This window comes from Episyrphus balteatus, chromosome 2, assembly GCF_945859705.1.
Source record: "Episyrphus balteatus chromosome 2, idEpiBalt1.1, whole genome shotgun sequence".
Lineage (NCBI taxonomy): Eukaryota > Metazoa > Arthropoda > Insecta > Diptera > Syrphidae > Episyrphus > Episyrphus balteatus.
Window position 1 is genome coordinate 67,672,889 of NC_079135.1, and position 14,338 is coordinate 67,687,226.

General features: G+C 31.4%; 1 protein-coding gene across 1 annotated transcript; it reads left to right on the forward strand.

Annotated features, from left to right (window-relative positions):
- Positions 1 to 2,568: 2,568 nt before the first annotated feature.
- On the forward strand, positions 2,569 to 9,837 carry LOC129909495 (uncharacterized). The gene is made up of 3 exons (XM_055986571.1): positions 2,569 to 3,562; positions 3,619 to 7,985; positions 9,775 to 9,837. The coding sequence occupies exons 1-3, from the start codon at positions 2,569 to 2,571 to the stop codon at positions 9,835 to 9,837; spliced, it is 5,424 nt and encodes a 1,807-aa protein (XP_055842546.1).
- Positions 9,838 to 14,338: the final 4,501 nt, after the last annotated feature.

Here is a 14,338-nt window from a genome sequence, read left to right on the forward strand (position 1 = left end):
AAATTTGATTTATTATTTGGTCTACAACAGTAACAAATTACAACTGAAAAAAAAAATACAAAAATGTTCTACATACGCCCCAGTGACCAATTAAGTAACACTACTGATCCAATAATAAAACCCTTGGTTTAGTTTAGTTAGTTTTTATTAATTCATAAGTTTTTTTTATATACAATTTAACAAAAACATATGGGCTTATCTTTTGCAGTCTGCCTGATTGGTTCAATGTGATAAGTCTATCGTATAAGATTCGATATCATCCTTTGTACTTACATAATTATAAGTAAATTGCAAAAAAAACAATGAAAACACATTAAAATTGGGGATTTCTGCAATTTACTCATAATTTTTAGAGTATTTGGACAAAACTGACTTCAGGAAGGTCCAGTCAAAAGTATTGGAACTTTTCTTTGTGGGCCTGTGTTATCATGGGCAAGAAAAAATGAAGAGTTTTAAAAATTTATATCTGAGCAACCAAAAACGATATCAAAATTTTTCAAACGTACTTAGAAAGAATAACATTTCGTCGCCTCAATAAAATAATGTCGTATGTTACATTCGGCTACTTTTGGGAAAACGCAATTAAAGTTCAGATTTTTTTTTCTCGAAAACTGTACGGTGAATTTTTTTAAAAATATCATGACATACAAAAAATATTTGTCTATTGAATTATGTTAGAATTATTTCAATATTCCAATCCAGAAACAAATAATAGTCAATTTTCTCCAAAATGCCGATGTCGTATGTAACGTTTTCACAGAAACTATTTGTTAGCCAAACACATACGACAAATTGATGACACATACGACAAAAATAAGCAAAGTTTTATTCGACACTTGTTTACGACATACGACAAATAGATGTCAAATTCAATGCGAAAAAACAAATAACTAACGTTAATTTATTAACTTTTTAAAATCACATTGGCTCTTGGTAATAACCCGAGTCTAGCAAAACTCAATTTCAACAAAAACATCAATGGTAAAATAACATACCTACATCTAACTTCTAAACAATTGGTTAAGACGCAGTTCACTTATAAAATGATAAAACTTTTTTAATTTGGAAGTGAGAAATATCAAATATCAAAAATCAGATAAATAGAAAAAAATAATAGGTACATTATTTTTAAAGCAATTTTAGAATTAATGAGATCACAGTTTACTAAAATTAAGTTATGGGGACTTTTCACGTGCCGCGAAGCTTTTCGACCCGTGTGAACGTAAGTCGCAGGCAACTTAAGTGACAGAAAAATCCTAGTCGACCGACATATCGTGCGGCTGAAATCGACTCTTGAAAAGTCGGTGTCGTGTTAGACATTAATCTATTATGTCTCACACTAACCATAACCCTCCACAATAATTTAATTCATAAATTCAAGGGCACCAAGAGTAATTCGCTTTGTAAACAAAACAAACGAATTACTCAAATTAATTGGGCCAATAATAATTGTAAACACCTGGCCAATGATTCAACTTCAATAATAAGTTGAAGCGACGGCAGGTCGACGATCCGGTGACAAAACATTCTGGATCGTCACAATTAAAATAAACGAAAGAAAACTGCTGATGGGTCATATTGGTTATTGAGTGTTGATGGCTCAAATTGCGTCACCAAGAAATTGAGGATGACGCAAAGTAAAGTAGAAGAAATTAAGTAGGTATAATTTTGAAATAGGTTAATAAACAATAAACAAAGAATTGCCCAAAATTGCATTGTATGCAATATTAAGTTTGTAACTGGGTAATTCTTTGTATGTCAATTTAATTAATAATAAAATAAAGTATTACCCAAGATTGCGATGTAAGCAATCTTAGTTTTGTAATTGGGTAATACTTTATATCGTAAACTTTAGTCTTATAAGTATTAGTGTGTAATGTTAAATTTAAATAGTATAAATAATGTAGAATAAGTTAAGACATTGTACAGTCAACCTTATACACCAATAGAGGAACCTCTGGCCGACTACACAGGGAGAAACAAATATCGATACAAAAATAAATGTAAGAACTAATTCAAACAAAGTAATTAATCTTTTTTATTATTCTTTTTCAGGAAGTGGGCCTTAGTTGCCTCGAACTTAACTGGCCACCAGTATGCCAAAAAGCTGGACAGTAGGGAAGAATTAGGGAATTAGGGAAATTGTTGAATAAGGGAGAGGAACCCATTTGTCGGGTTCATATCCCCTGCCTTTACGGCAAACCTCTCAATTTTACCTTCGTTACGTATGAAAGATTACGTAACAAGAAATGGCGCAGCCGGTAGGATGGTATGGCGTTTGGAGAATAAACAATTGCCTTAGAAACTGAAGCATCCTCCAGCTTCAGCATGCCATCCTACGAACCTACAAAAGAAAAATTTTAACTATAATTTCGTTTCCACTGACATGCTTTTATTTGAAGTCAAGTCACTTCAAACTTTTAATTTACTTCCTGATTTCAATATTTAAAAATAAAATAATAAAATAAAAATAAAAAAAAAAAAAAAAAAAATGAAATTTTATCCTGATAAAATTCAGAATCAAATAAAATCACTCTTTTTATAAGCAAACCAACATAAAAAATAAAAATGTCGTTAGGCTTTGAAAAACTTCTCAAGCTATCACACGGCGTTCCTGAATTTTCGGGAGGGAATGACCCAAGGATAGCACAAAAGTTACAAATTTTTTGGACATGCTTACGTCCTATTCAAAATCACATACCTAAAATAGATGAAAAACTATTCATAGAAATACTGACTACTCGATTACGAGAGGATGCTCTTGACCTTATATCAACTTCAAAGCCCTCTACATTTAAAGAGTTTGAAGAAATCCTAAACAGAGCATATTTACCAATTGAAGATTATAATGATCTGGTAAATAATTTAATCACCAGTCGCCAAAGTCCATTCGAGACTTTGAATACTTTTGTAAGTAGGCTTCGACATTCGTTAATACAATGTCGTGAGGCAGCGGACATTAAGTATGGTGATCAATCTGATGTTGTAAAAAACCAATTAGAAGATTTTGCTAAATCAGCCCTTGCTTCCGGGATCTCAAACAAACAATTAGGCCAATATCTGTTTACTTTAAGAAATCAATCTTTAGAAGAACTAATAAGAACCGCTTTTAGCATGGAAAAACACATGCAGAGAATGGAAACAATACCACTCTTACATACATCGTGCAACCACACTCAAGCGGCCGCGCCTAGTTGCAATGATCTAAATACTTTATTACAAGCGAAAGAAAATATAATATGTAGCTTCTGCAGCATAAAAGGTCACACAAACAGTGAATGCCTTGAACGACAAAACACTCCAATTTGTCAACTATGCAAAAATTACGGACATGAAGCAGAAACTTGCAGAAAAAGCTTCAACAACAGCAATCAGAACTACAACACGAGTAATCAACAAAATAACTATCACAATAATCAGAGAACTCAAGATCAAAATAGATCAAACCCTTTTAGAAATTTTTATCCAAACTCTCAAAACCGAATAGAAAATAACAATGAAAAACGAGTATTCCATATGGAAACCGTTTGTGATTTTTGTGGAAGAAAAAATCACACAATCAGTGAGTGTTCTTTTGGAAATAAGTGGGAGAATACCCAGTCGGGAAACTCCAACTAGTCGACCGAAAGTTTCCCCGTTCGACTTTAAATAGAATTAAGACAAATTTAGGGCAACCCCATTGGAAACACCAAGTTCCAAGGAAACCTGATCCTATACAGGACTCAGAATTATTAACAATAAATAAAAAGATAAATTTACCTTCAATAGAAATAGGAATAGGAGTCGGTAGAAACAAAACAACACGGTTATTGGTAGACACCGGCTCAGAGGTTAGTCTCCTTAAAAAAGCAGCATTAGGATATAAAACGTTCATAAACACTAAAAAGAAGTTAACCATTAACACACCTTGTGGTTCTGATCGAACATTAGGAGAATGTATAGGAAAAATTGAAATACCAACACTACCCAAATGTGAATTTCAAGTTATAGAAGATGACCTAGCCATCCCAGGTGATGGAATTCTAGGGTATAATTTTTTGGGAAAATACTGTAATGTAGATGGCCCAAACAAATTATTAACATTTTCACAAATACACGAAAGTATCACGGGAACACACGTTGGTGAAGTATTCAGTATCCCACTGCTAGAATCCGATGTAACTACAGAGAATGGGTTGCCCATTTCGCACAATGGAAGTTGTTTCACGAGAAATCACTCGCACGTGTATAACTCAAACGAAACACAGCAACAAACCCAAACAAGCCACAATCAAAAGGTGAGGGGAAAAGGTTCAAACACACTTAATTTGGAGAAAAAATTACTTGAAGAAAAATGTAGTTTGCGGCGCAACATTGCGACCGGCATAGACAAAGATTCTGAAAGTTTATTGACCAACAATTTAGGTTCCTTAAGCACAACCACTAGTTTGCAATCACGAAAGTCTCAATATCCGCCTCGCAAAGTGGAACAAAAAGACGATGGGCAAAAAGTTAGTGCAACTGGAGAAGAAGTAAAACTGCAGAAAGTATCATTGCGACGTGGCTCTGGTAAGCAGAAAAAACTATCTCTCAGAAAAAGGAATATCAGAACTAAAACACCTTCGTGTACCCCAAATAATGGTATTTCTTCAAAAATAGAAGAAGAAATTAGAAAAATGATGAATATAAATATTTCTGAAAATAAACATGTAAAAAATAATAAGAAAAGTCATAGAAACCAGAAGAAAATAGGTACTGCACACACAGACCACAATTTAGATAGAAAAATTAATACACTGCAAACAGCGGAAAAAGAAACAATAAATGGTTTTCACCAACAAACAAATAAAATTATAAAACAAGTAGAAGATGAAAATTTAGCTCAATTAATACAACCTCAAAGGTTAGGAAAAACAAATTTACAAGAAATATATAATTTAATAATAACATTATCATATACAATTTTACATACACTTATATTAATAAGCACACCTATCCAGACAAAGGTTATAACATTATTATATATCGTAGTAAATAGACTAATATTAGTAAACACATTTCTTCAGACTAGAATAGGTAAACAGAATTTACCACGTGAAAATGGCGACACATATAAAGAAAATATTAGTTTAACTTTGAAAAAGGAAATAAGAATTCCTCCACGATCAAAAAAGATAATAGAATTACCAATACAAAATGAAGAAGCAATGATTTGTTTAGGAAAAGAAATAGAAGATGGAGTATTTTTAGGAAATTGTTTAGTTAAACATAACAAAAATAGTATATTAGTTCCAATAATAAATACAAAACAACATAAAATTAAAATACATAATATTGATTTAGAGTTAGTTCCTTTAAAAAATTATAATATAATAAATCTTGATAGGAATTTTACAGATACAAACCACGTATCATGTTATTACACAAAAACGTCAACAATTAATGAACAAAAAAGAATAATAGAACTTAAACAGAGTTTAAATAAAGAAAAAACTTTAAATAATGAAGAAAAAAAGGCCATATTAGATCTTTGTGCACAGTACAATGACATATTCCATTTACCAGGAGACAGATTGACTCACACAAATACAATGACACATGAAATACCAATAAAACAAGATCAGGCCCCAATAAATACAAAAATGTATAGACTACCTGAAAAACAAAGAGGTATTATAAATGAACAACTTGCTGAAATGTTGGAAAACGATATAGTTCAACCAAGCAAAAGTCCTTGGAACTCACCACTTTTAGTAGTACCTAAAAAGGCGGGTCCAGACGGTGAAGCACGATGGAGAGTTGTTGTCGACTTTAGGAAACTTAACGATTGTACAATAGGGGACGCTTTCCCACTACCGCGAATAGAGGACATACTTGACCAACTAGGACATGCTAGATATTTCACTACACTGGATCTTGCAAGTGGTTATCACCAAGTACTTGTCCATCCAGAAGATAGGGAAAAAACTGCTTTCAGTACAGCGTATGGACACTATGAATTCAAACGAATGCCATTTGGACTCAAAGGAGCTCCGGCAACTTTTCAACGACTCATGAACTATATACTAACTGGACTACAAGGTTTAGAATGTTTTGTATACCTGGACGACATAGTCGTTTATGGCAAAAATATAGAAGATCACAATACAAAATTGAGACTAATTTTTGACAGGTTGCGGGAACACAATTTAAAACTTAATGTAGAAAAATGTCAATTCCTCCGTCGAGAAGTTGTATATTTGGGACATAAGTGTTCCGCAGAAGGGGCACAACCCGACCCCAGCAAAACAAGTTGTGTACAAAATTTCCCGGTACCCCGAACCGTTAGACAAACACAATCTTTCCTTGGTTTAGCCAACTACTACAGAAAATTCATTCCAGGTTTTTCAAAAATAGCACGACCACTTTCTAACTTAACGCGAAAAGATGTAAAATTTAAGTGGACAGACAAATGTCAGGAAGCCTTCCAAAAACTTAAAGACTTATTAGTATCACCCCCTCTCCTAATTTATCCCGATTTTGAAAAAGATTTTATTCTAACTACTGATGCTAGCGATGAAGCCATTGGAGCAATACTCTCACAAGGAGAAGTAGGGAAAGATAAGCCTATTGCATATGCTAGCCGAAGTTTAGACAAGACAGAACGAAAGTATTCAACTATAGAAAAGGAAATGCTTGCTATAGTTTGGGCAACGAAAAATTTTAGATGTTACCTGTTAGGTAGAAAATTCGTTGTGTATACAGACCATCAACCACTGACCGGTATTTTTAGGGTAAGGGACCCCACATCTAGACTTATTAGATTACACCACAAATTATTAGAATATAGTGAATGTACTTTAAAATATAAAGCAGGAAAAACTAACATTAATGCTGACGCACTTAGTAGAATACCAACAAATACGTCTGACAATAAAGACACAATAGACGAGAAAACTTGTTTGGCAGTCACAAGAGCTCAGAAAGCTTTACAAAAAACAAATGCAGAAGATAAAAACAAGGACGGATCTAACTTTGATACTAACATAGATGACAATGACAATTCTCACAATGAGAAACAAATTACTCAACCAATCGAAACTAACAAAAATAAAGACATCAAAAATACCAGAGAAAAAATAGACAATCACGAAGAAAAAATTACAATACTTAGAGATTATCACGATTCCCCATTTGGCGGACATCAAGGCGTTATTAATACATATAATAGAATACGAAAGAAGTACGTTTGGCCAAATATGTTCAAAGACATTTCAAGATACATTAAACGATGTCCAAAGTGCCAAAAAATGAAAGTGAGCCCAGTGGCAAAAATGCCAATGGTAATAACGGATACTTGTCAAGTACCATTCGATAAGGTTTATTTAGACATAGTAGGACCCCTTCAAGATTCACATTTAGGAAATAAGTATATATTAACTTTTCAAGACAACCTAACTAAATTCGTAGATTTTTATGCAATACCCAATCAAGAGGCAGAAACAATTGCCCATATATTTTATGAACAAATTATAACTAGATATAGGATACCAAAAAGATTAGTAACAGATCAAGGAACTAATTTTTTAAGTAAATTATTTAAACAAGTATGTAAACTGTTAAAGATAGAAAAACTACAAACAACAGCTTACCACCCTCAATCAAATGGTGCACTCGAAAGAGCTCATAGGCCTCTTGTAGAATATTTAAGAACAATTTGTGATGAAAATCCAAGATCTTGGGACCAGTACCTAAGAACAGCAGCTTTTGTGTACAATAATAGTGTTCACGAAGGAACGAAATTTACTCCTATGGACTGTCTCTTTGGGTTTACCGCTGATATACCATCAAATCTAAAGCGAGACCCAGAACAAGTTTATGACAATGAAAATTATTACTTCATTCTAAGACATAAACTCCAAAAAACATACACAATTGCACGAAGAAACCTGATCAATAGTAAAAAGAACTCAAAAATTTATTATGATCAGGGCATAAAAATTAAAACATACCATATTGGAGACAAGGTATTAGTAAAAAATGAAAATAGACAACACAAACTGTCTGAAATATGGAAAGGTCCATACATAATAGTAGAAATACTTAGTCCTACAAATAGTGTAATTCTCATTAAAAAGAAACGAGTGAATATACACAATAATCGTCTTAAACATTACTATGATTCCGAAGACGAAAAACTTATTTAAAAAAAAAAAAAAAAAAAAAGATATCAAAAGAAAAAATAATAATAATAACAATAATAAAAAAAAAAAAAACAAAAACAAAACAAAAAAGATAATACATAGTTTAAAAAAATAAAAAAAAAAAAAAATTATATATACAAAAGATGGGAGAAAGATAGCCCCAATAACAGAATTAAAAAAAAAAAATAAATAAATAGTAAGAAAAAAAAAAAAAGAGCAAAAGATGGGAGATAAAGAGCCCCAAACACAATTACAATTAAAAAAAAATAATAAATAAATAAATAAAAGATGGGAGCTCTCTATCCCCAAATTCACACTAACACACCTACACTAAAATAAAACAAACAAAATAGGCACCCCACACAGGACTAAAAACTGATGGAAGACAGAACTAACCCACCGGACCAATACTAGTGGAAGATAGGCTAACCCACAGGACTAAAACCAAACAAGAACGCAGCTATTATTTGGATTAAGTTAAGATAAACAAAAAAAAAATAGAGAAAAAATTATATATATACATAATCAATAGGTATAATACGTTAAAATGTGTTAGAAGTAAAAAAAAAAAAAAATAAATAGATAAAGAATCTGTAAATCATGAAATATTTAGTAATCAATTTTCCACATAATAACAAAGATAATTTTAGAATTCAATAATTGTAAATACTTAAACAATACTATTTTAATACATCAAAAAAAAAAAAAAAAAAAAAAAACATGTAAAATCAAAATACCTATTTAATTTACTTTGCCTACTGTTTAATCACTAAAAATATCCGCTCAATGACCAAAGGAAGCACCCACTCAGCAATTTTTGTCTCTTCTAAACAAAAAATGCAATTCTCTTAAAGGGGGGAGGTGTCGTGTTAGACATTAATCTATTATGTCTCACACTAACCATAACCCTCCACAATAATTTAATTCATAAATTCAAGGGCACCAAGAGTAATTCGCTTTGTAAACAAAACAAACGAATTACTCAAATTAATTGGGCCAATAATAATTGTAAACACCTGGCCAATGATTCAACTTCAATAATAAGTTGAAGCGACGGCAGGTCGACGATCCGGTGACAAAACATTCTGGATCGTCACAATTAAAATAAACGAAAGAAAACTGCTGATGGGTCATATTGGTTATTGAGTGTTGATGGCTCAAATTGCGTCACCAAGAAATTGAGGATGACGCAAAGTAAAGTAGAAGAAATTAAGTAGGTATAATTTTGAAATAGGTTAATAAACAATAAACAAAGAATTGCCCAAAATTGCATTGTATGCAATATTAAGTTTGTAACTGGGTAATTCTTTGTATGTCAATTTAATTAATAATAAAATAAAGTATTACCCAAGATTGCGATGTAAGCAATCTTAGTTTTGTAATTGGGTAATACTTTATATCGTAAACTTTAGTCTTATAAGTATTAGTGTGTAATGTTAAATTTAAATAGTATAAATAATGTAGAATAAGTTAAGACATTGTACAGTCAACCTTATACACCAATAGAGGAACCTCTGGCCGACTACACAGGGAGAAACAAATATCGATACAAAAATAAATGTAAGAACTAATTCAAACAAAGTAATTAATCTTTTTTATTATTCTTTTTCAGGAAGTGGGCCTTAGTTGCCTCGAACTTAACTGGCCACCAGTGTGCCAAAAAGCTGGACAGTAGGGAAGAATTAGGGAATTAGGGAAATTGTTGAATAAGGGAGAGGAACCCATTTGTCGGGTTCATATCCCCTGCCTTTACGGCAAACCTCTCAATTTTACCTTCGTTACGTATGAAAGATTACGTAACATCGGCATTACTATTCAATTATTACAGTTTTAAGATAGCACGATAAAAGCTTCATACAAATTTCGTAGGGCCAAGTTTTCATTGCCACTGGATTCGAAACATTGGGGGAACCTAAAAGATCGCCATCAAAGATTTCATCATCCAATATTTCTTTACGTATGCTAAATTTAATAAAATCGTAACACCACTATTTTATGCATTTTGTATGCATAAAATAGAGCATAAAGCTCCTCGGATAAACTTGGCGCAGGTCGACTCGTCCGACCTGCTCGACATCTTGATTGCAACTGAAATTACATTCGTCAGTGTATTTCCTTATGGGACAAACGACAAACGTTTACTGAAATTCCAGTAAAATATTGTTGTATGTGTTGCAAAAACAACACATACGACAGTAATTTACCGAACGAAGAAAAACACTGATTTGTATGAAAAAATTGTAGTATGTGATAATTTTTGTCGTATGTGCACGTTTTCTGTGCACTTACGACAAAAAGCTACTGAAAATGTTTGTAAGCCTACACATACGACAAAATGCATAGCGATTATCTCGGAAACGGATACAGATATCGAAAAACGGATTTCACAGAACGAAGGAGAAAAAATCAATTAGCAAAACTGCATTCAAATCTCAATACCTCAATTTTGCACATACGACAATATTTTATTGAGGCGACGATTTTTTCTAAAAATTAAGACCATAGCAAATTTTCTACCCTTAGTATGAACAGAGAAATTAGTTTTTCATTTCTTCGACTGTCCCAATAAATTGAAATTTTTTTCTCGAGTAGAAAAATCATAACTTCCACAATTTATATGTAATTAATTTTGATGAATAAAAGCTTATTTGATAGAACAATAAAACTGTTTTTTAAACAAATTTTCAAAATGTAGCTTAAAACGGTCTCCGAATTTAAAAAAACGGGGAAAAATTCTTGTACTTTGAGATTTAGTCCATAAAATCAACACCCAATTTGGCATTTGAGCATAATTAAAAAAAATATTTTCAAAAAGAACAAGTACTTCTCTGTTTAGAACTTTTAAAAAAATCTGAAATTGACCGAAAAATGACTGAGTAAAAACTCGTAGAATCTGAAAACATTGAAAAATGGTTTTTCGAAATTTTGAGGGTCTATGAAAAATTTCAAGTGCTGAAATATGATGTACTCAGTAATACCTACAAGCTACAACCTGTGGTAGGTCACTTGCAACTTGCACTTGCTTTTCAGAGCAAAAATACAAACAAAAATAGAGGCTCTTATTCAAAGAAAAATAAACAAATAACAGTTCGAGAAAATGTGTTTATTTTTGGTTGTTTTTTGCTCGGAAAAAAACCCTGTTTTGTTGAATTCAAATTGTAATATTTTGTGATTTAACTGCAACTTTCGAAACTTTTATACATTTTTGAAAACTACAATAACAGGGCAACTTTTTAAAATAATAAACCATTCTCACATTGTACAAATTTTTTTTGCGGTGTTGCTTTCAAATAAGAGTTAGAAATTGATTTTTTATAAAACTTGAAACTGTTAGTTAAATTGCAGCGAAATGGCGTATGGAATAAAAAATATTTTGATTAATTAATTGTTCCTAATTATTTGGCAATGTTTTTGTAAGAAAATTAAAAAAAAAACAAAAATCAATAATGGACGCAGGAAGCAAAATACTGTTGCAAAGTAGGGATTTTTCGAAATTTCACTAGAATTGCATTAAATCGAAAAACGTTAGGATTTGGGATGAACAAGTTACCAAATTCTGAGAGCCCATCATAAGTTCCCCAATCAGCATATTTCTTTTGATCCATTACTTTTGGGACAACCTGTATATATAATAAGTCTTTGAAACAAAGCATTCAAAAATATCATCTGGTAGTAAAAATTACCTGAGATTTTTGTTTGTAAAATAGACTACATGTATCTCAAATTGATCTTGAAATTTTCAGCTGCCTTTATGTACAAAAGTATTATAATAAGAATAACAACCAAGCTGCAAAACCATAATGACATACGCCATTCGAAACTCAAAAACCTGACCATTTCTTCAATAATTACAGTCAAATTTTGTAATAATTTTCTAAACGGTGTATTGAAATTAATTTGATCAAATATTTGTGTAAGAAAACAAAAAAATACAATAAAACCACAAAAAAATGTTCCACATACACCCGAGTGACCGTTTAAGGCTAAGCACAGTGAACTCCAGCAAAAAAGGCCTAATTTGATATTTTATCTAGATATGCGTTTATTAAACACATTGCAGAATGTTAATAATTTTTTTATTACAATTTTTACACCAAATTGTCTCCCAAAACTTATTTTGTGTGCACCTTTACGAGCAGAATCATAACTGAAGCTGAGTAGCTGAATTCGTGATTGCAGAATTTATTGCATTTAAAATGAAATGTTATTGTGCATGAGTAAATTTTTGTATTGAAAATAAAAGAAGGTATGTTTTTGTAGGTTGTGGTTCAAAGAGAATTTTTGGAACATCAAGTTTTAAGCAGAGTAAAAAAGGGTAAGTTGAACAGAGAGTGAATGAAAATTGAAAAAAAAAAAAACATTCAATAACAAAAGAGTATTTTGATGACATCGATCAGAAAAATAAATAAATCTATTTATCAACATCTTGGAATGCAATTTATGTTATTCAGGATACAATAAAAACAATAAGTGCCTTAGAGGATTTTTATGTGTTTGAATGGTTTTGTGATTGGTGGGTATTTTTTTTTTTTTTAATTTTTAAAAGATATGTATTTAAATGGTTGCTATTTTTATAAAATAGTATTCTTAATGGTCATCATTGCTATAGAAGCTAAGATTATTAAGAAAATTGATTTTTCAAAAAAAAAATTTTAACTTTTTTAAAAATTCCAAAACAATTTTTTTTTTTTGGAATGCAACATGTATTCACCTACATTTTCAGGAAATTTAATTAAAATTAAATTTCTTTTTTGTGAGTAAACTCGTCAATACATCCAACTTGAATTACTCTCAGGAAGAAGTCATTTCTGCGCGCCGGTTTAACAAATTGTTAGAACCTTTAAGCGTGGAGAATCGATCTACTCTGTGCAATATATTAATTGGACGTTTACGTTTTTTTTTAAATCAACACAAAATGAAAGAGTTTTGAGTATGTCCAACCAAAGTTTAGCATTTTTATTGACTAACTTACTAAATAGATAGGTACTAAAGGTGAATTTGAAAATTTTATATATTTATTATTCAGGTCCAATAAGAATCATAGATTATTGCAACTTATGGGATCTACAAATAAATACCGTCAAATCTAAAATAATAGTTTTTGAAGCAAATAATAGGAGGACGTTGCCTTCGGAAAATTGGTTTTTTGGTTCAGTTCCCATTGAAGTTGTTAATGATTATAAATACCTTGGCTTTCTAATAACAAAAAATCTGGATTTACGACCCCACATTAAAGATAAATGCTCAGTCGCTAAAGCCGGTATTAACCTTATTTGGAGCAGATTTTTCTGTAACCAACAAGTAGACACTTCTTCAAAATTCAGGGTACTAGATGCTACAATAAACGTTCAACGTTTCTTTTTCAAGCGGATTTTTAGATTGCCATTATCAACACCCACATATGCCTCAACACCCCTTTGCATGTAGAGTCGGGTATCTCACAAATATATCTTGAAAATTTGAAAGCAAATGCTGACTATATTATAAGGGTGATGTGTAGATCAGCGGACAATTTACAACAGCAACTAATGAAATATGCACGTCTTTATAATCTAACGCCATTCAAGGAATGGTTTAAACGGCGTATACAGGGGGGGGGGGTCACGGGGTCCCCAGGCAAATTAAATATTTAAGCAAGCTTAGATCACTTAAAATATCCTTCGATAATCAATTTAAGAAAATCTAATAAATATAACTGAATACGTTTTATATTTAAAACCGCCGATAAATACCTCAAAGCTGACGAAATCAGAGCCGAAAATTGTTAAATCCTTAGTGAATGATCTAAAGCATTTCTTTAATTAGTATTGGCGTTTGAAATTTCTAAAAAATATCTACCCTAAAACTAGCATAATTTTGTTTAATATTTTCTGTTACGACAAAAATATTTTTTTGTCTTTACTATTTTCACAGAGGTACCTATTTGAATCGTCTTAAAAAAAATAAAAATTCGCGTACAATTTTAAAACAAAATTTAAAAAAAATTATATTTTCAAACACAATTTTTTTGGAAAAACTTTGCGATTCGTTTGCCTGAGGTTAGGAAGACAATTAATTCAAAAGTTACCAGTGTTATTAAATTAAAATGATTTTTATTTTAACTTATAAAATAATTCTGGACTATCGGAAAACAATGCAGAGTTGTTTAAAGGCAAATTATTGAATCGAAGGACTTG

Coding starts and splice junctions, on each gene's coding strand:
- LOC129909495 (XM_055986571.1), top strand. CDS start 2,569: ATGTCGTTAGGCTTTGAAAAACTTCTCAAGCTATCACACGGCGTTCCT. Junction 3,563..3,618: donor AAGAAAAAATCACACAATCA/GTGAGTGTTCTT, acceptor AACTCCAACTAG/TCGACCGAAAGTTTCCCCGT. Junction 7,986..9,774: donor CATACCATATTGGAGACAAG/GTATTAGTAAAA, acceptor ATTCTTTTTCAG/GAAGTGGGCCTTAGTTGCCT.